The sequence below is a fragment of the Eulemur rufifrons genome, chromosome 20 (genome assembly GCF_041146395.1).
Source record: "Eulemur rufifrons isolate Redbay chromosome 20, OSU_ERuf_1, whole genome shotgun sequence".
Lineage (NCBI taxonomy): Eukaryota > Metazoa > Chordata > Mammalia > Primates > Lemuridae > Eulemur > Eulemur rufifrons.
Genome location: NC_091002.1, coordinates 21,949,792 through 21,974,376, shown reverse-complemented (window position 1 = coordinate 21,974,376; position 24,585 = coordinate 21,949,792). Strand labels below are relative to the sequence as shown.

At 51.4% G+C, this 24,585-nt stretch overlaps 1 protein-coding gene across 5 annotated transcripts in view; it reads left to right on the top strand.

Annotated features, from left to right (window-relative positions):
* DLGAP4 (DLG associated protein 4) overlaps nucleotides 1-24,585 on the top strand; it is an 81,635-nt gene that overhangs the window by 17,012 nt on the left and 40,038 nt on the right. For 2 of the 5 annotated variants that reach the window (XM_069495931.1, XM_069495930.1), the window contains exon 1: nucleotides 2,408-3,411. The exons of the other annotated variants lie outside the window; for them this stretch is intronic. In XM_069495931.1, the coding sequence (XP_069352032.1) occupies nucleotides 3,381-3,411 (31 nt within the window). In that variant the 5' untranslated portion in view covers nucleotides 2,408-3,380. Of the gene's footprint in view, nucleotides 1-2,407; nucleotides 3,412-24,585 lie in introns of those variants that run through there. 5 annotated transcript variants of the gene reach the window in all.

Here is a 24,585-nt window from a genome sequence, read left to right as displayed (position 1 = left end):
GGGTAGAGAAGTCACCCCTAAAGAAGAGAGACTAATGTGCTTAAATAGAACCATGGAGACCCTATTGCATGGTGGTTAAGGACATAAGCCTTGCAATCAGCCATCTTTCATCGATAGATGCTAATTTATCAATTACTATGGGCCAGGTTGTGCTGGGGCAGGGGGTACCTGGTATACTGGGGAGGCAGAGAGAGGACAGGGAGGGGAGGGTTGGGCCTGACCACAGGCCATGGGATGGACTTTGTCTTTTGGTCTGAGTGAGGGAAACCACTGGGGCATTGGAAGAGAGGGCGATGTGATCTGATTTACATTGTAAAAGAAACACTCAGGCTGCTGTGTGTAGCCTTGATTGAGGGGCAAGAAGTGGGTGATGTGGTAATGCCAGTTGGTGGCTTACACAGGGCCCAGCAGGGGAGGTTTTTACAACTAGCCAGATCCTGGGTGTTCTGAAAGTGGGGTCAACACGATCCCTTGGTGGATTGGGTATAGGGTGTGAAGCAGGGAGAACAGTCAAAGCGGGGGATGATAAGTGATTGTTATGCGGCCAGGTCAAGTGGGGAGAGCCCTTATTCCCCTAACTGCCAGTTCTGGCCACCTGGGACAGGTAACTATCTGGAAAGTTGGGAAAGAGGAGCTTCTATACATCTCCCCCAGAGGGGAAGCCTTGGGGCCTAGGCTGGGGATTGGGGCAGTCTGAGTCCTGCCTATTCCCAGCTCAGCCCGGGCTCCAGCCAACTCTGCTTTGCAGGGATTCCAGCCAGACTGGGGCCCCTTGGATTAAGGACTTGGTACACGGTAGGTGCTCCATAAATATGGGACCCTGTAACATCACCGTCAGAAGGGACCCCTAGCCCAAGGGTCTCAAATTTGGTAAAATACAAACTCTGATTGAGCCCCCTGAATTCTGGCCCAGGAATCTGCTTTTCAATCAGTGCCCCCAGTAACTTCGATTCAGGGTGCCAACCATGGTCCACAGTTTTGAGAACTCCTGCCTTGGTCCAGGTAACAGATGGGACCGGTGAGTCCCAGAGAGGGAAAGGGACTTGTTCAAGGTCACACAGGGAGTATATTATTGAATTTGGGACAGTGGCGGTGGGATAATGAGATCTCATTCTGTGCTGCCTTGGGTTGTCAGGGCCCATGGTGAATGTACCTTGTTTTTTCCTAAGTAAATCAATTTAAAGTTAAACATTAAGTGAACAGTACAGGTGTAGCACAGTGACGGAGAGTAGGGTGCAGTAAACTACGACTTTCACGTGCTTACTTGGCAGTGCCTGGCATCACAATGTCTCGATAACCCTCAGCTGCTTTATTTTTATACCTTAATGCAAAAGCTATGACAATTATATTGGAAACACTGTTATCTCCTTCATTCCTCACAACGTTGTCATATGAGATGTCAAAGATTCTTTTCTCCATTTTATTTTTGGGAAAACAGATGCAGGGAGAAGGGAAGGGACTTGCCGAGGTCACCCAGGAGTTGGCTCTGTGGATTCCTGTAGGTGCGGCCTGGAGAGGTCGCAAGGAAGCGACAGGATCAGGATTGAGTGCGGAGAGGGGACTCACGGGGGGAGGAGCAGGGAACCGGGAGGGGAGGCGATGTGAAGACAGCACCTACTGCCAACCCCGCTGGGGCTAGGCAGTCTGCCCTCCCAGACACCGTGGGTGTACTTGTTTTATTTAATATTTTACTGAAGAGGAAATGAAGGCTCAGGGAGGCTGAACGAGCATCTCGTCCAAGGCCACACAGGCCTCGAGAAGCTGAGCCGGGTTGCAGCCCAATCTCCAGGACTCTGAGCAGGCACAGCAAAAGTAGGACGGAGTGGAGGGAACAACTAGAAACACCTAGGACGTGTAGCCCATAGGACTAGAGGACCAATCCGACTATGCAGGAGTGAGAAGGCCACCTCACCCTGCTTTCTCCGAACCTCAGTTTCCCCGGTTACAGCGAGGTGTCGCCGGCGTAAACTGGTGCGAACTCGCGCCCCGTCCGCCTCCCGCAAGGAGCATGCGTCACGTTCCAGCTGGAACTGGTTTGGCGCGACGGTTCGAGGGGCGGAGCCCCCCGCGCTCGGGCATGCGCGTGCTGACGTGGGCGCGCGCTCCCTTCCTGGGCCGGTCGGTCTGGGCGTGGGTTGGGCTGAGCGGCCCCCGCGCCTGCGCACCAGCCCGGCTGCGCGCGCTGGACCACGTGCCGAGCTGGCTGCGCGCGCCCCGGCCCGGCCTGGGAGTCCCGAGCGACGCGCGCGCGGCTGACGCGGGGGGCGGGGCGGGGCGGGGCGGGGCGGGGCAGGCGCGGGGCTTTAACCCGAAGGCCCCGCCCCTCGGGCGTACAAAACCGGAGCCTCGGGCCGGGCCGCGTGAGGGAGGAGGGTGAGTGCCCGCCGCTGGCCGCAGCTGCCGCCAGTCCGTCCGTCACTCCGTCCGTCTGTCCGGTCCACGTCGTCGCCGCCGCCTCCTCAGCCCGGACGCCCGGGGCCCGCCCAGCGCCGCCCGGAGCAGCCGCGGCCCCGCGAGGAGACGGGCGCCGCCCCCGCCCGGCCCTGCCCTGCCCTACCCCTGCCCTCCTCCTCGTCTGTCCATCCGTCCGCCCGCCCGCGCTTCCGTCCTTCTGTCCGGCTGCCAGCCCTCTGGCCCGTGTCCCCGCTCCGCCCGCTTTGTCTCTCCCTGGCTCGCTGTCTCTTTGTCTCTGCCCTCGCGCTCCCCCACAGCCCCTCCCTCGCTCCCGGATCTCGGGTCCCCGCTCTCAAAGCGCTCCTCTCTCTCCTCAGAGCCTCCCTTTCTGGGCGCCCCAGTTCTTCGGGACTCCCCCTCAGAACGTCCCCAGATCTTTTGGGGCCTCTCCTTCAGAACACCCTCCGCTCTTCCCCAGGGCTCCCACTGAGCTTCCCGCACATCCTTTGGGGGTCCGCCCTTCTGTACCCCAAATCCCTGGGGTCTGCCCTCCTCTGAACCCTCATTCCCTCAGGGTTTTTCCTCGTCTGGATGCTCCCCCATTCGGCTGGGACCTCCTGGATCCCTTGGGGTCTCTCTCCTTGCTCCCTGACTTCGAGAGCCCTTCCCTGCCTTGCTTTGGTTTGTCCGCTGTCTCTGTCTCTCCTTGTCTTCTCTCAAGTCCGCGAGCACCCCCACTTCTCTGGATCGGGGTCCCCTGCTTTGCTCTCCCTGCCTCTCTGTGCCCCGACATCTGTCTGAGTGGTCTCACCACTCTGTTGTCTCTTGCGCTGAAGACCCCCCCAGCCTGCTTCTTTGCACGGGGCTTTTGGCCCCCTTGCTTTTCTGCCCAGCTCCCTGTCTCCCCTTCTCTCTGCTCCCGTGTCTCCCTTTCCCTTTTTCTGACTTTGCCGGGTCTCTGGGTCTCTGACCCCCATCCGGCCCTCATGGCTTTGTGTCTGGAGCTCTTGAAGCAATGTGAGTGGTGGGGTGTCCGGGTCGGGCCGGAGTCGCCCGCAGGCTGGCCGCGGCCAAGGCTCCGTGGGTTGGCGCTGGGGCAAGGGCTGGCGCTGGGGCTAGGGGGCTCTGGAGCCTCCTACAAAGGGGGGCAAGGAGGGCGGGGCCAGGCTCCCTGGCGAAGGAGGGAGTGGGGGGGCCTTCTTGCTCTGAGGCTTCTGCTTTAGTTGCTTGAGTGTGTGAAGGGCGCCGCAGGCTGGGCATCCCTGCCCGCTTGGCCCTGCATGGCCTGGCACTTTGTGATCGCTTGTGGGCAGGCCGGGGCTATTTTGGAGCCGGCAGGATGTGATATCACTTGGACGTTTATTTAGACCCAGCTCGGGGTGGGGGCTGCGTTCTTGCCGGCTTGAGTAATGAAATTTTGCAGGGGGGTGCGGCCTTCTAGGCAGCTGGGCTATGAGTTTTGTGGCCAGAACTTTGTATGCCCCCAGAATGGGCAGGTGAACAAGGGTCTCTGCTGCTGCGGTCTTGCTGAGACTTGCTTGATTCAGGATGAGCAGGCAGAGGAATTACTCTTAATCTGGCCACCCTTGAGTATTGGGTTTGGCAATCTAATACCTCTGGGGCCTTGGTTCTGCCAGCTTCAAGGTGTGTAACCTTGAGTGAGACCGTCTACCTTTCCAAATCTCAGTTTCCCCATCTGTAAAAAGGGGAGTAGCTGTGCTGGCCTCACAGGGTTGTCATGAAGATCAAAGGAAACATCTGTAGACATGCTTTGTGAACTGTCAGCCTGTCTTTAAACTGAGTGTGTGGTGGTGGGGATGATGCCAGAGCTGGGACGGGGATCAAGGCCCAGGACTCCACAGTCCAGGGTTCTTTAGCCTCCACTCCATTGTCACCTGGTTATTCAGAAATACACCTGCCTTTCCTATAGAGCAGGGAGACAGCTGTCTCTTATTTATGCCCAATTCCTGGTTGCTTTTTGTCAGTTTGTAAAGATAGGTGGGTGTGCCAGCAGGATGTCTGTGCTGGGGGACTGTTGGATTTTCCATGTTTCATCACGTTGTTTAAGGGTGGGCCCTGCTTGGGCAGTGGCATTTGGGAATAAAGTCAGTCCATTTGTAGTTGTGAGCCCTGGCTGCTTTTCATGCTTCCCCTGTAGAGTAAGAGAACAAAGGCCACAGCTGAGAGATCCTCCACAGAGAGCTAGGATCTGCTGTAGGGAATGAGATCAGCTGTTGTAGCTCCCTTATAGATGAGAAGATGAGGCCCGGAAGAGCCAGGGACCTGCAGAGGGTCAAGCCAGGACTCTTGGGTCCTTTTCCATGACACTGCCCTGAAGAAGTCACTGTCATGCTGGTGTCACCTGCCCTTGGTGTATGATGACAATCTCTAACATCCTTTGACCTTTTACTGTGTGCCCTCTGCTCATGTGGACTACTTGCAGTGGGGAGGAGTTGGGGCTTGGTCCCTGGCCTAGATGTGAGGGGTTCGGGGTTCTGGCCCCCACATCCCACCCACTTTCCTTTGGACTTCAGCTTCCTAATCTATAAAATGGGAGTAACAATCCTTGTCCTGAGACTGATTCTGAAAGCAAGGAATCCCTGCGGAAATTCTGTGAGGCAGAATGCCAAGGTTCTGTTTTTGGCTCCGAAGCCAAGATGCCGTGTGACTTCAGACAGGTGTTCTTGTCTCCCTGAGTCTTTATTTTTCTTTCTGAAAAATGAGAAAGTTGGATGTTACGGTCTCTTAGGTCCTTCCAGCTCTGACATTTGAGGATTTTTAGATAACTCAAAGTCTACCTATTTGTACCTGCATCTCTTTTAACCTTTTAAAAACATGCCTGATCACAGAATAAGAGGGATAATGTGCTGAAATCTGCCAGATGTGTGCTGATAATGTGCCGTGGGGTTTCATAGGAGAGATGCCCTGTCTAGGCAAAGGCATCAGAAAGGCTTGCGAAAGGAGGTGGTGTTTGAGCAGAGTCTGTACCAGGCATGGTCTGCCCCTTATGCAGACTGTTTCAGAGAATAGAAATCATGTGGGTTTTAGAGGCACAAACACCTGGTTTTAATCAATCTCCATCATTCACCGTCTGTGTAATCTTACGCAAGCTACTTACTTTCTTTGAGCTTCAGTTTCCTCATCTGGACTCAAGGTTTATACTGCAGGCTTGTAGTGAGGATTAAATGAGATTATATATATGTTTAAAAACCTGGTACACAGTAGGCACTTAATAAATGGGAACTTTCTGCTCCCCAAAATATCTGGGTTACTTTTCTCTTTATGGAAACAAGACAGAGGCCCAGCCTCTCCCCCTACCCCATGTGGTTGGTTCAGGTAATAAGGAAGGTACCTCGGGCTATCCTAATTATAATAGGAGTGATCCTCTAATCTCTCACAGGCTGGGTGAGGCATTGTGTAATCTGCCAAGCTCTTTCCTGACCATTGTTCCTCACTACAGTCCTGGGAGGAAGTCAATAGTCAGCAGAGTTCTCCCTGTTTCACAGGTGAATAAAGAATGGGGGCCCAGAAACGGACAGGGACCTGCTGAGGGCCCCACAGCACAGCAGTGTCGGGCAGGCTTGGAGCTCAGGCCTCTTGACTTTTCTTCTTCATAGCCCACAGCTTGCCACCAAGTTTATTGCTTCTGTCTGGTAGCCTACCCCTTAGGCCACCTTCTCCGGGTCTGGCATCTGTTCTTGCAAGCAGGGTTTGCTTGACATTTTCCCATCTCTGAGCTCATCTCAAATTGAAAGGAGGCTATCTTGAGGCTGATTGGGGACTGAGTCACCGCCTCCCCTGGCTTTCTCATCCTGAGCAGCAACCAGACACACCCAGAGGGCCACTGCTGGAGACCCACTGGTTATAGATGCCACACTTTGACAGACTTCCCCCGCAGAAGCTCACATGGGCTTGGGGATGTTCCTCCTTGGGCTCGTGGGGGAAGGCTGCAGTGGTGGCTCTCTATGTATTTATCACTCCCCAGGGCTCCCCTGGCCACGTTGAGAAGTTCTTGCCTGTCCTTTCCTGCTGCAAGCCTTTATTTGTGCTGTACCCTCCCCTTATAGTGCCCTCTCTTCCCTTAGAGGCCCACACTGTCAAATGCCACCTCCCCCAGGAAGTCTCTCATTGCTGGCTCTGGAGTCCAAGTGGAAATTTAGTCCTAGGTCCATGCAGTTGCTTAAAGTGTGACCCTGGAAGGTCACTTCACCTCTCTGTGCCTCAGTTTTCTCATGTATAAAATTCGGATTCCTTGCCTTTATGGAGTTCTGGTTTCTGAGCTCCATCTCCCAAAATTCTCATTTGGCAGGTCTGGGGACAAGAATTAACTTTTTAAACCAGCTCTCTAGAGCTGTGGTCCCCAACCCCCAGGCCGTGGCCCAGTACTGGTCTGTGGACTGTTAGGAACCAGGCCGCACATCACTATCACTGCCTGAGCTCCACCGCCCCTCCCCTTCCCCCGTCTGTGGAAAAATTATCTTCTGTGAAACCGGTCCCTGGTGCCAAAAAGGTTGCAGTGGGGGGAGACGCTGCACTAGGGTATTCTGATGCTGAGAGCCTGTCAGGTGCACTCTGGGAAAAGCCAAACTGGAAGTATCCTGGGTTTGTATGACAGCCTGGCTTGTCCCTGCTGTGTGACCTTGACCTGCTTTCCATGCCTCAGTTTTCTTCCCTGTCAGATTGGGATGGAAATACCTGCCTCGCAGGTTGCTGCAAGGATGAGAAACCCTGTAATGAAGGCCCCTCAAGAAATGGCCGTCATCACCATCATCAGTTTTGGGTAGGACTGGTTGTTTTCAGGAGCAAGTCACCCTCCCTGCTCCTTAGCCCTGGCAGCAGATACTGTCAGATCAGACCCAGCCTGGGTGAGGGCCGTGGAATCGAACACCTGAGCAGGAGTGAAATCCAGTCATCAACAGGATTTTAATGAGGTCGATGAGGTGTGTGGTGTGAATACCTCTCAGGTTCCAGATTTCCCAGTCCTGACTGGCTGCCTTTCCTCACTCAGCCTATGCTGGAATCAGCTGTGTTCCTCACCCACCCATTCTTAGAAACCAAGATTACCTTAAAGACAAATAAAATCCAAATTCTAGAGCTAAAAGATGATAGTTTCCTGTTTCACAGTACAAAAGCAGACCCAGGGACGGGGAGCAAGACCATGCCAGGGCCAGGCTAGAGCCGCAGCCCCGCCTCCCCACCCCACCGCCCTCGTTTTTGTCCATTGCTGGCCTTGATTGCCCACTGGAGAACTGGAGCACTAAGGTCTGGTTTGGCCAGTGAACAGTTTCCTCACAGGACAAGAGCAAGAGAAGTGGTCCCAAATGGTCCAGAGCTAGACTCAGCTCAGCCTGCAGCTGAACTGGGCTTAGAAAACACTTTCTTACCTGGCTTGCCCTCCCAGCCCCGGGCTAGGCTCAGAGAGGATGGGAAAGAACAGACACACAGGCCTCTGCCCCTGGGAATTTATGGTCTGATGAGGGAGACAAGGCCTACAATTATGAGAGACTGTGTGACAGTCTGTAATTAAGTGTCTGCTGAGGAAAAGCATTGTCTGAGAAGGAAGAAGTGAGCATGAGCTAGAGGAAACAAGAGCCCTTTGAAGGGAGCTGGACTCGCAGAGGCGGAGGGTTGGGCTGATGTTTAGGGAATGGTCTGTTCAAAAGCAGAGGTGTGGGTGGGGGGCTGGAAGGTAAGTGTACGTTTAGGGAAACAGCAGGTACGAGTACGAGTAGGCTAGTTTTGCTGATGCTTAGGCTTAGGCGCTCTGGCAGGAAAATCTGGGAGGGGCCAGGAGGTTATAGGCAGCATTGAACATCAGCTGAAAAGCAGAGACATTGGGGAGCCATGGAAGGTTTTAGAGCAGGGGTAGCACCACTGGAGGACTTTTTCAAGAAGATTAATCAGGCTGGGTGAATTGGAATCAACAAAAATGACAACAGGGAGGAGGCTTTGCAAGCATCCAGATGAGACAACAGGGCGAGGTTTGGGTGGGGCCCACAGGAGTGGGAAGAGCCAGTTGGGGTAGCAGAGGACGTTGTGCTCCCTCAGGAGAGCGCAGCTTGGACCCAGATGGGCCAGAAGGAAAGATGTTGAGTGTTGCTGGTTTGGGGCAGGAAGTAGCAGTCTGAGCACATTCCTTGTACACCTGCTGTTTGCCGGGCTCAGTGCCAGGGGCTCCACAAGCACTCTTACGACATCCGCACAAGAAGCCAGAGGCAGGTGGACGTACCATCCCCGTTTTGCCAATAAGGAAAATGTGGCTCAGACCCGAGGCTGACTGTCTGCAAACCCTGGCTCTTCCCACAGCTCACCTCTGCTTCTTGGAAAGGGAACTCCTGCTGTTAAGGTCCCAGGGATCTGAGAAGCCTTCTTGCCCCTTCACTTAGGGGCACACAAATATATCCTTGAAGCCCACAAACCCTGCTTTCTGAAGATCCTGAAAGTCAGGGTGCCAGCTTAGAATTTCTTCCAGATGGAAGAATCAAAGGAGCTAAGGACCTTCACACCAGCAATTTTACACACCAAGCTGTGAGAAGTCCCCAGAGTTGTGCCACATGTATGTCCAGTCCAACAGTGGGCACATCCATGGCTGGGCCCATTGGAATTTTCAGCCAGCCCCACCAGAGAAGGTGTTCCCTGGCCCAGCCAGAGGAATCAGTCACCCACAAAGGCAAGAAGGGACTTGTCCTCTTGACCTAAGGTGCTTAGCATGGGAGAGCCAGGTAATAGAGCCCAGGACCTATGTCTCAGGGAGCAGCCAGGGATACCGGTATCACTGGGCAGAGGGAGTCGGGAGAGGACCGGTACTTAAAAAGTGGCTACAGTGAGTATAGCCAGGAAATTGATGGCTTGGCCCAGGTCTCCCAGCCAGTCATGCTCTGCTCTTCTGTATGCAGCTCATGCTCCCCTCACCCTACTCCCCTTCGCTCCAGCGACACCGCCAGCATCCGTTGCCAGTCTCCCTTGTCAGATACTCCCTGAGCCCAGCTGCATGCAGAGTACTGTAACGTAACCATGTAACCATAAGCTGGACAAAGGTTTTGAAGAGGGATTTTTGTGCTACTTTGAAACAGAGACAGCCTGAGAAATACCGTTTGGACATTGGCACAGTGAACTAGAGTGACCTGTGCTGTCCCTTTCAATTGTAGAAATGCATTTGATCACCAGTTTGCCAGGTGCTTTCTTGTAAATTTGCTCATTCTCATGTATTTCATTTCTTTTTGTTTTTAGCACGTTGGATTCTGGATCTTTAATATTTCTTTAGCCTGTTTTGATTTGCAAAGCACTTTTACGCACATTATCTCAGTAGATCTTTATACAACCCCGGGAGGTATTATTATTCTTGTCGTCCTCATTTTTCCAGAAGAAGAAACCAAGGCTCAGCAACAGAAAGTGACTTGACCAAGGTCACTCTGGCTGAGCTGCACATTTATCCCACATATTAAGTGCTGCTGCATCCCAGGCTGTGAGCTGGCTCTGAGGATACACTGACAGGCAGAGCAGCCTTAGAGACTTAGTTCTGACCTCCCAGAGTCCACAGCATCACCGAGGTCTAGCCAGGACTCCGGACCTCCACCCTGGGCTCTTTCCACTGCAGACCCATATAGCTTGGGTCTGTGGCTTAGACTTCTGTAGCCTGTGAACCCTCAGCCTGGAGCATCAGGGTGTAAGGCAAGCCAAGGTGCAAGTCTTTGTGAACTGAACTTCAAAAGTGACAAAAGAGATCTTCAGTAATGACTTTATTAACAAGATGAGGAAGAGCATCTCAGCAGAAGGCCATCTGCTCCTTCTCCCTGGGGGAATGTCGCCCAAGGGCTGCTTTACCTAAGATCCTAGCCTGAATTTTCTGCAGGCTCCAAATATTTGATTACAGTCTGCACAGGTGTGGAGCCGTATGGCCATGTGCTGAGCTGGGGACCCTCCCTGCCTCCTTTAATATTAAATGAGATGAAATAAAGGCAGGTCCTAGGATAGTAGGTCTGGAAAGGACTCTGGCCCAGGCCCCTCATTCCTATGAGTAGGGACCAAACCCAGGAGGGAAGGGACTTACCAGGATCCTATATTGAGAGAGGCATTCCTTCCCCTTCCCCTCTCTTACCAGCCTGACATAACTTCCCCAGTCCTGGTGGGAACCCTTTCTTCCCAGCTGTCCATGTTCAACGTTCAAAGCCGCTTTCAAATCCTTCCTATGCCTCAAGGCCGAGTTTTTCCTCAGAATATCCCTGACACTCCCCTCCTCACCCCAGAGCCCTACAGTGTCCAGGGTGCCTCGGTCTGCTCTCAAAGGCTGACTGCCTGTTCTGCAAGGCTAGACCAGCAGCCTTGAAGAGACTTCAAAACCCTGCTACCTGAGTCCTGACCCCCCCCCCCACCACCAGGGGTCTGGTGCCTGAGACCTAGGGGAAAGGCATCTCTGGGTGCATTTTGCTGGAGTTACTTTCTGTGTGGAGAAATTGTTTTTTTAATTGAAAAATAAATACAATGTATATGGTTAAAAATTTCAAACTTTGCAAAAAAAAAAAAAAAGTACCCAATGAAAAATTAGTCTCTCTCCCACCCAGACATCTAAATAACCACTGTGACCACTCTTGCGGTTTCTTTCCAGAAATATCCCGCATATGTGGGCAGCTGTTGTCAGTAACATCCTTTTTTATTACACAAACAGTGGCATATTCTCAACCTCTTTTCTGTACCTTGCCTTTTTCATGCAAGTCTCCCTGTGTTGTAGGTTTTCTCTGTGGGCACACAAGATGTTTGGCCTCCTTTCTCCATGAGCCTGTGGCTTTCCATCAGTGGGGTAGACCACCAGTTGTTTGTCCTCTACTCGAGGATGGTTAGGTTGTTCCTGGTGTTGCTGCTGTAAACAATGCTGCAGTGGACACCCTTCCCACCATGTCTGTGTGCGTGTGTGCATGTGTAGCTGTAGAAGTCATTCCTGCAAGTGGAATTACTGTTTCCAAGAGACTGTGCACTTAAAATTTTGTCAAATATTTTTGAATTGCTTTCTCTTCAATTCTGAAAATATGTATTTTTTTAAAAAGTACCCCATCCTTTCCCCAGATTCAAATTCATCTCCTTGGTTAAGAAACCACTACTTTAATCACTGTTTTACGGATGGGGCAAGGCCCCGAGAGGGGAAGGGGTTAGCCTGTGTTATTCAGCAGTCCTCGGCCAAGGTGTCTCTTCTAAGTAAGGTACAGATGGGAGGAGGTGAGGAATGGAGGGAAGAACTGGGCTGGAGGGGTGGCAGGAGCAGAGCCAAGATTGGTGGGAGAGGGGACTTTGTTACAGGTAACTTGGGACCTGTTTGTTACTTGGGCTCCAGGGAGAGGCGTTTTCCCCTCCTACTCGGAGTCCTGTGTCATGAGTTTCTCTGGTTGTGCAGCATCTGCCTGGCAACGGCTGGGCCAGTGAGCTCATTCAAATATTTACTGAGCTCCTGAATCCCAGTGCTGGCTTGGCCACTATGTCCCTGCCCTTCCCTGAGCCTCAGTTGTCCTCGTCTGAATGGTTGGGAGGCTCATTCCTGCCTTTCACAGGCTACTGGGAAGATTTGGTAAAGCAGCCAGTGAGAAGACATCATAAAACAGTCAGCATGGGCATGCAGGGGTCAGCAGAGAGTCTGAAGTTGGTACCAGCCTTCGGTGGGCTGCTGTCAGTCTTGCAGATGGCCTGGTCCGCCCTCAGGCTGCAAATTTTAGGGCAGCTGTTGCTGAGTGTCTCCTCTTGCTGTGCCAAGACAGGGTCAAGATTGTGCTTAGAGTCTTCTTGAATTTGGTTTGCGCCAGGTTGCTGGGACGTCCAGGGTCCATGCAGGATAAGGGAGCTCAGTTGGCAGATAGGGGAGAGGTAGTTAGAGAGATCAGGAGGGTGTCTATGCTGCTGCCAGAGTTTTACCTCCTCCCCTGAGCCAACAGGATGGCCTTTTGGGGCCCCTGTGGGTCATCTCTGCAGCTCCTTTTCAGCCCCTAGTGGTGGCAAGAGTGAGGAAGGGGAAGTTCTGTTGTTTTTTTTTCTAGTTTAAAATGTCAGTTTAAAATCACTAGCCTAGTTCCTCCCTCCCGTTTTATCAGTGGGAACACAGGTCTGGAGAAGTTGAGGGCCCCCTACCAAGTTTCCCAGTGAGCCAGCAGTCGTACTGGGATTTGAAGCCAGGTGTTCAGTTCTCCCAGTCCTCAGCTCTCTCTGCCTTCCCCATATCCTCCCAGTCTTTAGTTTCGCTTTGGGGTTAAAAACCAAAGTGAAAGAAAAAAGGCAAAGCAGGAAGCAACTGCTTCAGATCCGGCCCAGGCTGGGGGACTCTGAGGGACTCCGCTGGACTCACTAGGAGGGGAGCGGGCCTCTTCCCTACCCACTCGCACCCTTGTTCTGGAGGCCTGGGTGCGGCCCTGCAGGGAGAGGCGCCAGGCCACAGACAGGCGGCGGCGTCCTGGCTTGACTGGCCGCTGTCTGGGAGACTGCCAGTAGGATGGGCTCCCTGGTGAAGTCAGCCTCACCCGGGTGCGGTCACAGCCCGGGCCCCAGGTAGGCCTTTTAAACTGCTGGTCCTTCTGGGGCAGGGCTGAGCTGGAACTGGGCCTGTGTTGGCCTGGGATAGAAATCCTGGCCTCCCGGATCCCGCTTTCACAGAGCAGTTCACTCCTCTGGAAGGTAAGAGCTAGCGTCCTGTCTCCCGTGAAGACTCTTAGACTTTCGGTCACTGTGGGCACTTACCTTAACCCCTGGTAGTTTCTTCTCTCTCTCTCAGATGGCTTGAAAGCCTTTTTGCCTTGGTCCCACATCCAGTCTAAGGGACTTGGAGAGGACAAAGGGATAGGAGAGCAGGAACCCTGGCTTCTCACCTCTATGTCACTGAGTGGATGGGTGGACTCAAGGCAAGACCCTTCCCTGCTCTGTCCCTCAGGTTCCTCATTTTTTCTCAGCGGGAGGGAATTCCGTCTAGCTCTGCTATTCAGTTGAATTGATTTGGGTTCCTGAAAGCTGGGGAGAGTATCAGTAACACCGGGTTTGGCTGCCCTGTGTACTTTAAAGATTAACTGTTATCTAACTAGCTGGGGTCTCAAGTTCCCATTCTCTGTGCTTTTTCTAAGGAAATTCTCAGACTTGCCAAAGCAGATATGATATCAGTTTTGTTACTTCAACAAATATGATTTTTATGTACCTCTCCTCTGCTCAGTCACAAGGTCTGTAAGCACAGAGCTGGTGTCCACTCCTTGAGAGCACCCCCTGAGCACCTAGTAAGTGATCAGGAAGCCATTTGTTGAATGACTGCATTGCTGATCCACACTGACCACGCTGTTCTCGGGAATGCAGAAAGATGGCATTTATAAAGCCCATACCCCAGAGGTAGTGCAGACCTATAGTTAAGAGCACAGCTCTAGAGTCAGACTGCTGGGGTTCAAACCCTGGGCTACCCTGGAGCTGTGAGACCTTGGTCAAGGTGCTTAACTTCGCTGGACCTCAGTTTCTTCACCTGCCAAATAGAGACACTAATGATACCTGATTGTTCTCAGCATGAAGGCAAGAGAAATGTGTACAAAGCACCAAACACAGTACCTGGTACAGAAGAAACACTTAAGAAATGTTAGCTGATGCTACTACTGATATCCAGGGGGGGAAATGGAAGACTTGAAGTAGCTGAAAACTGTCTACGTCCCATGCTTGGAAAGCTGTAGGTGGATTGGGTGGGCTGTTTGGAGGTGAGTTCGTCATCTGATGGCTGTGGGCCAAGTGCAGGGCTTTGATGGGGAGTATGGAGTGAATCAAGGTAGGCTTTTGAGGGGAGGGTGTCTTGTAGGGGAGAGGAAAGCACCCTGGGTGGGGCAAGAGGGGCAAGAGCAAGCTGTCCCAGAGTCAGGACAGCCATGATCAGTCTGGCCAGGTCTACCCAGGGCTGTCAGAGTCAGCGGGGCACTTTGAGCTGGGGTTTTTGTCTGCAGGGTCATCACTCTGGGCAATTTCTTGCTAGGGGCTGTGACTAGGAGCCTGTTAATGAGTGTGCTGGGAATAGGTGTGATAGTTCCAGCCTCTCCTAGAACTTGCTTGCCTTTCCAAGCTTCCCACGCTTCATGACGTGGCTGCTGCCCTGCACAGGGGTGTGGTAGCAGTCATGGGTTGTCAGCCTAATAAAGGCAGGGCTGCCACTGCTGCCCAGCAGTCTCTTCCAAGGAGGCACGTGCAACAGTGCGTGGGAACAGTCCAGGCAGGGGTGGGGAACCTGCCGCCTTGGGGCCACCTGTGACCTTCTGGATCCTTGAGTGATTTGTTCTGTGAAGCTTGGATTTGGTCGAGGGGCCACACTCGGATCTGGAGGCCCGCATGTGGCCTTGAGGCCGCAGGTTCCCCACCCGAGAGGGGAAGAGGATTTGGGTACCTCGGAGCCCGCTCCTCCCCACCCCACCTCCCTTTTTCTTTCTAAACAATCAGCCATTCATATACTTAGGGTGCCGGGTACTGTGCCAGGAGCCAGGGAGAGAGTAGGGAGCAATGTTGGTTTCCATCCAGCTTGGAGTCCACACCCAAGCAGGCAACAGATAAACAAGATAGGATCTGATTGTGATAAGAGCCCTGAAGGAAACACATGGGTGCTGAGAGGGACCCATTCAGAGAGAATGGGGCAGGCATCTCAAGGAAGGTGACTGGGAAAATGGGAAGGAGCCAGCCAGGGTGGGTTGGGAATACAGGTGTCAAGATGCCAGGGCAGGAGTGTTTGGTGTATTGAGAAGGGAATATACCAAAAGAGAACAAGGAAAGGTGCAGGTTACATCTGGAGCAGGCTACAAGGTCAGGCAAGACCAAGGTTTCTCAGGAAGCCTCGTTAGGTCTGGGGCAAACAGCTTTGGTCACCCGCACGAGCCAAGGGCATCACTGTATTAAAGGTGTGACAGTGAAAGTACTACAAAGTGATTGTGTTTTAAAATTAATGTCAGAACTTCTAAATTCTTAATGGTTTACATACTGATCATAAGTCATCAAGAAAAGGTTCCTTTAGCATTCCCCATTAATTGCTAACTTCCTTCCATGTGCTGCTTCACGGTTCACAGAGTCCTGTTGCTGAGGGCGGTGGGTTGCAGTTGTTGTTGCTCTTTTCAGAGGTGATAGAACAGAAAGGTAAAGTGACATGCCCAAAGTCACACAGCTTCAAGATTTGAACTTCAAGATTTGAAGTCCTGGTTCACCATTTTTTCTATTCTACCATACTGCCTGTTTAAGAAGCCCCAACAGAAGTTTTTGTTAATTTTTAGCAAGATTGCTAAAAAGAATTGTGTTAGGGCAATGAGATTAAAGTGACTTTTTCTTTACTTTCTATAATGTCATACTAGATATGTATACACACACACATTTTTTTTTTAAATTTTAGTTTTTGTTTTTTATCTCCACACAATCTCTCCTATCCAGCTCGTTTCCAGGGTTCTATGATACTAATACATCCATTACTGCCTTTGTACACCTCCAACCTTTATTTTCTCTTTTTTTTTTTAATTTCAAAGGATTAATTAAGGGGGGTTACAAGTGTTTTTGTTACATGGGTATCTTGTATAATGTGTAAGTCAGGGTTTTTGATGTGCCCATCACCAGAAGAGTGCTCATTGTACCCAGTAGTAAGCTTTTATCCCACATCACCCTCCCACCATCCCCCCTTCTTGGTTTCTCGTGTCCTTTATATCTCTCTGTGCCTGTGTGTACCCATCTATTAGCTCCCACTTATTAGTGAGACCATGTGGTGTTTAGTTTTCCATTCCTGAGATACTTCACTTAGGATAATGGTCTTCAGTTCCATCCAAGTTGCTGCAGTGACATTATTTCATTCCTTTTTATCACTGAGTAGTACTCCATGGTATGTGTGTGTGTATATGTATATGTGTATATATATGTGTGTACATATACACATGCCACATTTTCTTTATCCACTCATGAATTGAAGGGCACTTCAGTTAATTCCACATCTTTGCAATTGTGAATTGTGACCTTATTTTCTATATGAATTATTTTTCTTTAATTCTATTAAATTTTATGAAAGAGATTGTAGGCAGATTATAAATCAGCCCCTGCTCACAAATGCACTGAACTCAAATAAGAAATAAAAAAAAAAAATCATGCTTAAAGTAGTTATACATTTTTTATTTTGTGACTTTTGGATTTGGGGTGAGAGAAATCAAAGCAGTTTTATAACTGCTGGGCCCAATGGTAGAGAATCCCTCAGTGGACTGCTCTCTGAGCCATTTTTTTAAATTGTGGTAAAATTGACTATCTTAACAAGTTCTGTGGCATTAAGTACATTCCTGTTGTGCAGCCAGCACCACCATTCATCTCCAGAACTCTTTTCCTCTTCCCAAACTGAAACTCTGCCCATTAGACACTAACTCCCTATTTCCTCCTCCCCCCAGCCCCTGGCACCACCATTCTCTGTCTCTGTGAGCTTGCCTGCTCTAGGTAGCTCATTCACTATCCCATTTTAAGGAGGTGTATTTGAAAAGCGGTGGAGGAGGGGCAGTTTCTCTGATTAATTAACTCTTATGGTGGTGATTAATTCTCCAAGTTAATGCATACTGCACATCTAAGCTTCTGTGTGGCTGTGTTCCAGCAGAATTGTTAAAGGACCAGTGGTCTCCTGGGAGGCCCTGCTCCACAGAGGCAGCCTTGGTTCCAAGGCTGTGGTGGCTGTGAGGAGCCTGGCCATGGCCTCCCTGGCCACGGCGTCCCTGGCCACAGGCAGGATAATGGGATGAGGAGGGCTGTGGATCTGATCACAGGACCCAGGTATAATTACTTGATTAGCTACTTGCTGTAGGATTTGGACCAAATCCCTCCACTTCCCTCAGCCTCAGCTTCCTCTTCTGGGAAGTGGGACGATACTTCCCAACATGTTTATGTCCCAGAATTGGTGAGACAGATGGTGGACTTCCCTTTGCAGCCTTGAGAGTCCTAGCAAAGTGTTCAGATGTGGTTAAATGCAAGTAAAACAGGGCTTCTGATCCCCATTTTATAGAAGCAGCAGTGGAGACTCAGAAGTAAAGTAACTTGCCCAAGGTCATACAGCACTTAACTGACAACTGTGTTGAAACCTAGCTACTCTCACTCTACAGGTTGCAGCTATTTGGGGTTTCTTGCTGGTCAGTCTTTCGAAGGGTAATCGGCTATGAAACAGATGGTTGCTTTTTCCGTCTTATTGGATTTAAAACATTGCCCAAGGAAGCTCCAGTGTTGATGGGCCTGCAAGGGAAGATTGCAGGGGGTGGTAAAAATATTGGTGGGAATCAAGGACGATAATTCTTTGTCATAGGACTAGAATCCTAAAGTATTCCCAGGTGATCATCTTGCCCAGGGACAACAAATACCTGTGCTTGGCAGTTACTCCTCATACTGGACCCATGGCAAACAGCGTCCGTCAGTCACAGCACTCCCAGCGGGCCCACAGCTTCAGGAGCCTCGTCAACATAGGCTATACCAGTCAGCCGGAAGTAGAGTGTCCAGTGGGATCTGTGCCATCCCCAGCCTAGTGAGGTTCCCACTTTTACAGATGGGCTGCAGTCATGGGAGGGGCAGGCTGTGATGGGGAAGTGATGTCACAGGTCTCTCTGTGAGAGCAGAAACGGGTCTGGCAGGACAGCTTGAAGCCTGGGGAAGTATGTCTGCAAAAACATCAGGGCAGAGCAGCTCCTGGGGGTTAGCAGTTATCACAGTAAAGTCTGCTTTCTTTGGGTGCGCTTTGGGGTACTGGCTTGGGCCTGGGGTGTTTGCGAAAGTACACTGTAATCAGATTCCATCAGCTGGAGGGGAAGGGCAAACTTGTCTTTCTACAGCAGCTTCTAGACTTTGTAATGGGGGTGTGTGTCAGTCTTGCTGAAGCAAGCTTGCATTTTTACTACTTGTGAGACTGGATGCTGTAGAGGTTGGGTTCTGGAGGTTGAAACCAGTCACTTAGCAGATAAACATGACTCATTTTGCGACAGAGCAAATCCTTCAACCTCTCTGAGCCTGTATTTTTCTTAGCAGTACAGGGGAGATGGTGAAAACATCTCTTTGAGGGGATCAAATATAAGATGCAGGTATAAGGACGTCAGACAGTGACTGAACTGCAATAGCCACCAGTTCCTGAGCAGATGGTAAACGTCTGGTAACTATGGTTATTAGCCACTAGTATTCAGCCATTTATTACGGCATGGCTAACACTGTGCCATTGTCCGGGCAGGATTCTGGAGAGAGGTGTGGGGTGGTTGGAAGCCTTCCAAATGGTAGGTGCTCTTTCAAAGAGATCTTCCCAAATGTCACCATGTTGTGTTTTCAGAGGTGGTTGAGAGGAAGATTGAGTAGCAAGGCGTCTGGGGCATGAGGGGGAAGCATGTAGTCAAGGCTTGCTCCAGCCTGTCTTGTGTTGCTAAGTCGTCTCCTATAGACACGATTCTACTTAGCGTGTCTTCACGGTCTTCCAGGGTGAGGGCTCTGCTGGCCTTTACCACTTTTTGGGCAAAGTCAGAGATGGGGTCCTACCTGCTAAGTGTCAGCAGGCATTTGCCTGGGTACCTCTTCTGGGCCAGGGATGGGGTCTCAGGGATGTGAACCACATGGTCCCTGCCTTCAGGAGGCTCAGAGTCTAAAGCTGTGGTTCCCAACCCCCCAGGCTGTGGACCAGTACCTGTCCGTGGCCTGTTAGGAACCAGGCTACACAACAGGAGGTTAGCAGGGGGCAAGTGAGCAAAGCTTCATCTGTGTTTACAGCTGCTCCCCATCACTCGAGTCACCATGTAAGCTCCACCTCCTGTCAGATCAGCGGTGGCACTAGAATCTCATAGGAGCGCCAACCCTACTATAAACAGCACATGTATGCTAGGGATCTAGGTTACACGCTCCTTATGAGAATCTAATGCCTGATGATCTGAGGTGGTGATGTTAGCACTGGGGAGCAGCTGCAAATACAGATTATCATTAGCAGAGAGGTTTGACTGCACAATAAATGTAATGCTCTTGGATCATCCCTAAACCATACCCCTGGTCTGTGGGAAAATTGTCTTCCATGAAACCGGTCCCTGGTACCAAAAAAGTTGGGGACTGCTGGTCTAAAGGAAGAAGCAGAAAAGTAAACAGGCTTGTAAAAACAGCATGGTGGGCAAGGGCTTGTGATATGCCTAAGCGTGGGGTACTGACCCACTGAAGGAGCCAGGGCAGGAGTCTGGGGAGACTGTCCGGGAGGCTTTTTGGAAGGAGTGATGCTGGAGCTGAGCCCTAAAGGAGGAGGCAGGATTAGAGAGGAAGCAGGGGTTCAGGCAGGGATGAGTCAGCGCAGAGGTCTGGAAGCTGAGAGCATGGTATGTTGGCGTGAAGAGGGCGGTGGAGAGAAGTTAGAGGGGTGCTTGGCAAGGCAGGGAGGCCAGTGGTCACACGCTAAGATATTAGAAAAATGCTGGTACAAGCATGGTGTGGAGGGGGTGGATGGCTGAGAGTGCTGGGCAGGACCCTGAACTTTCCTGAACTCAGCCCCTTGGAAAGGATAAGATCCCTCACTTCTGCCCCAGGCCAGAAACCCTCAGCCTCTGGTCCACAGAGTCCCTGGCGGGCCTGAGACTGGGCAGCAGCTCTGTGGGCCCCACAGGCTATCATAATGACAGTTCCTCACCTGAGAGTCTTCTCAAGAGACTCTCACAGCAGTCCTAGGGCAGTGGGCAGGGCAAGTCAGTATTGTTCTCGTTTTATAGATGGGGGAAATTGAGGCCCAGAGAGTGAGGGCTGGAACCAGTACTCAAACTCAGACTCCTAACCTGCTGGCAGTTTCTGTCACAAGCAGGTATTTGGAAGGGGAAGGGGTAGTAAGTGTCAGCTGATCTCATATTCTGAGGATGGATGTATCATCTCAGGTAGGGGCTTTTGCGCTGCCAGACTTCCTAGATGAAGGCATGTTAAGCACTGACTGTGCTATGTGGGACCCTGATGTTAGTCCTTGTGTCATTTCCATGTGGCTAGGCTATATGAACGTTGTCCTTTTGTCCTTTTCTGCTTGTTGATGATACTTAATTTTCCAGAGGCAAAAAAAAAAAAAAAGTTGAACTATGAATGCCATACACACAAAGATGAGGTCTGATGTCACATCCAGAACTGGGTGTAAAGCAGGAGGCCAAAGAAAGAGCATCTCAAGCCTGGAAGGAGCGTTAAAGGTCACACCTGTGGGCACTTGAGTTCCTTGCCTGGCATCCTCCTGCCCGTGCCTAGCCTGGCTGGCCGTCTCCTTGGCCCCTCTTCCATCTTTGGCCATCTCTGCTTCCCCTTGGCAATCCTCACCTTCCCTCCCCACTCTGGGGCCACATGTATGTGACAGTCTTTGAGGTATTTGAGGACAGTAACCATGGCTTTCTGAACTGTCTCTCACCGCAGTTAGACACAGTACGACTTAGGGTACACATGTGTCACCCCCTTTTCAACATCTATCACAGACAGCACTAATCACTCTTGTTGAATCAGTCCTAGGCTTCCTCATGCAGCTCCCTTTGACTGCCACGGTGCCCAGTCAGTAGAGGAGGCATTTCATTGTCATCTCTGCACTTCACTGTGGGTTTCTTGAGGACAAGGACTACTGCTCATCCTGGGTTTCTAGTGTCCAGCTTGACGCGTGGCTTCTCCACTATAAATAAGCACTTGCCGGAAGGGTATCACCCTTTTCTCATCAGGTCCAGTCTGGCAATGTCACTTGCCTAGATTTACCTGCGATACCCACGATATTATCCAGAGTTTGGTGGGGACTGCCCGTCTCTGGTCCTGTGTCTTTTCTCTGCCAGTGCAGCTTCAGACTGTGTCTGTGGTCAGCTGGAGTCACTAAAGCATTCTCCCACATGTGCTGATTTCCTTGTGTAATCGCCCTACTTGGGATCCCAAACTCAGGATCTTAATATAACTCTGAGAAGAGGGCCCTCTCCCTTCCTGTGTCTCTGTCCCCAGAGCCTGCCTGGCACAGAGGCAGGCAGCGTTGCCTGTGCTGACCTGAACTGCACTCGTGGTTCCCCCATTCAGCCTGCGTCGTTAGTCTCATCCCATGTCTTGGCTGCCCGGGGTTCTTGGCTCCTGCTTCTGTCACCCGATATACCACCTGCCACTCCAGGCACAGTGAATGAGCCTCTTACACCGTCTTGCTATTCTGGGATCCGCTTGGTCATTCAGAATGATGAAAGAGGCCAGCAATCAAGGTGCACAGGGCCTGGCAGCGTCTGGCTTTGCACACTGGACATGGGGTCTGTGACAGTTTGTGAAAGCCAGGCTTTTGTGACCCATCACCAGGGTTTGACGTCAGCGCACCAGAAGTGAGGGAAATTTTTTTGAGGCTCTTTTCAAGTAGTACTTGAAGTAGACTGAGCTTTTGGGACCTTGGGGCTTTGGAAAGGTAACAAGAAGGCTCACATGACAGTGCCAGTATTTGAAAAGGCAAATTTTGCATTCTCCACCCCTAGTCCCTCTCCAGTCCAAACGGGCTATACTTGTCCAGTTTTGCATTGGGCCAGAGCCGTGGCAGCTCTGTAACCAGCCATCTTCTACTCACCACTAGTGACCTGGCTATGATTTAATAACTACAGCTTGGAAGCTAGCATCTCCTTAAAGCTCAGACTCCTGGCGGGTGGGGTGAGGTGGGGCAGAGACCTCTAAGCAGAGCTCCTGGCAGAGCAGACTCTTCAGGTGGGTCTGTGAGGATAAATAAGAGGACGCTTGTGGCAGATTCCAGCACAGAATGGGCCAGAGTAAATGTTGCCCGACAGGTTGCATACTGGATACAGTTACAGTAGCGGTAGAAATGGTTTTGGGGAAAGAAAATGCTCTTTGGGAGTCCCTGGTCAGGGGCTGGAGGAGGTGGGGCTCAGCTGCAGGTGGTTACCTCCCTGAATGCCTGGAGCTGGTGCTCTCCTGTCTGGGGAACCTGAAGACAGCTTCCGTTGTTAGTCTGGGGGACAAGGAATATCTCTACACTCAGCCCCAGGCCAGGGGCCCTGCCCTGCTGCCAAATCCTCAGTGAGTGCCTTTCTGATCCTTGGTTTCTTTGTGTGCGCTGTGAGAGATTGAATTAGTCTAGTGGGTCTCAAAATACCATGTAGAAATTCTATATAGAGGAAAAAAGGAAAATGGAGCTGCCCGGAGGGACCTGGAGTAGTGGCGTGAGGATCCAAAGGGCCTTCCCCAGGGTCCCCTTGGAGTTCCCAGAACCTGGTTTGACAATCACTGGAGTTACTATACTATCTTCTGGGGCCCTTCAGCCCTGGAATTCAGAGGCTTCACATCCTCTTTTCAATCCCAGCACCCCCTCAACCAGCTGTGTGACCTGGCACCAGTGGTCCCACCTCTCTGGGCTTTGCTTTGCAGGCTGTGGTGAGACTCAGCCAAACTGGAGAAGTGCTGGGTGACCGGGAAGCCCATTTCAGGGGTTCTGGTGTTCCTGGAGAGAGGGTTGGGAGCATCTGGACCATGTGTCTGGAGAGCAAGGCCTGAAGAAGGGCAGTGGGCAACAGGGTGGGCTCTGTTTTAGCTATGTGCTGGCATTCTGGCCCAGGGTGGGCACCAGGGCCCTGTCCTCATGGTCAGCAGAGCCAGAGCTGCCACCATCTAGTGCACTTAGAAAATAGTGAAACCTTGTCCAGGAACTCTAGGAGTAAGGGCTCACTTGGGCTCTGACTGGGGAGCTGGGCTGGCCAAGATCTAGGCCAGGCCCTGGCAAGTGGTGCCTACCTCCCACCCTGGGCAGTGTGGTTAAGTACTAGCTAAAAGCACAGGCTCTGGTTAGAAGGCCATGGCTCAAATCCTGGAAAAATGGCTCAAATCCTGGCTTTTCCACTAACCGGCTGTAAGACCCTGGGCTATTCACTTCTCTGAGCCTCAGGTTTTTGTTTTTGTTTTTGTCTTCTCTCTTTTGAAATGAGAATGATAGGCCTGGTTAAGGGTTGGTGTGCTGATATAATTAAAGTGCTTCATGTCCTGTCCTCAGGCAGTGGGAGATGCCCTAGAGCTTCTGAAGTCTCTGGTTTCCCACCCACTGAGAACCAGTTGTCCTGAACTGTGGGTCCACCTGGAGGGCCTTGCTTAACCTCTCCCCAGACATGTCAGGAAAAAAGCTCCTCACACCCTTGACCTCAGCTCCGCAGCTGGAGTGTGAGCAGCCTCCTAAAGAGCAGCCTGGGGGATGGGGGGGCATAGACATTGCCCTGGCAACCAAGCGGGTCCCTCTCAGGCAGCTGCTGTAGACCGTGAAAGGGGGTGACCATCTGCGCTCCGGATGGGGCTCTTCTGCCACCTGTGCCCTGGTGCCAAGAGCCTGAAACCAGACCTGGCCTGCCAACAGAAGGGGCTTTCTCTGTTTTCACCCAGCTGGAGCAGAGACGCCACCAGAAGTGCCTCCTGGCTGCCTCCATTTCAGGGTTCCCAGGGGATTCCTGCCTTTCCCGGGGAGGCTTTAGGACAGCCTTCCTGGGGAGCAGGGAGGGGGCCAGAGCTCCAGAAGGGGTGTGGCGTTCTGAGGGGGGGCAGCTACTGCAGCAGTCATAGACTTGGGTGCCACAGGCCCCCTTCGCCCCCACACGTCTACCTGCATGGTGTTTCTTAAAACCATGAATTATCTCCATTTGAAAATTTGGAGGTGGTTTTGTGTTTTTTTTTGTTTGTTTTTTTTTTTGCCAATTGATTTTTTTATTGATACATAATAGATATACGTAAGATATTTTGAAACTATTCATATATTGTGTCATGATCACATCAGAGTAACTGGGATATCCATCACCTCAAATATTTACCTTTTCTTTATGCTGGGAACATTTGAACTCTTCACTTCTAGCCATTTTGAAATGTACAAAAGATTATTCAGAGGTTTTATATACTTTTTAAAATCCGGATTTCTGGCACATTTGGCAGCTCTGACAATGCTGGGCCCAGCTGTCCACATGGCAGCTTTGGGCCAGAGAGGTTAGAATCCCTGTAGACATTTTAACTTGCACCACTATTCAGAGCCAACCCACTTAGTTTACAGCTGGGGAAACTAAGGCCCAGAAGGGACTCAGGCCCCTGCACAAGGTACACAGCCCACCACGGCCAGTGTTGAGTTTAGAACCTGGCAGCCTGGCCTTGCAGAATGGAGCTTTCTACTCTGCCACTCGTAAGGGTAAAAAGCCTTTTCTCATCTATAAAGCATCAGTCATAATTACCTCTTCTCCCAGAGCTGTGTCTGGATAA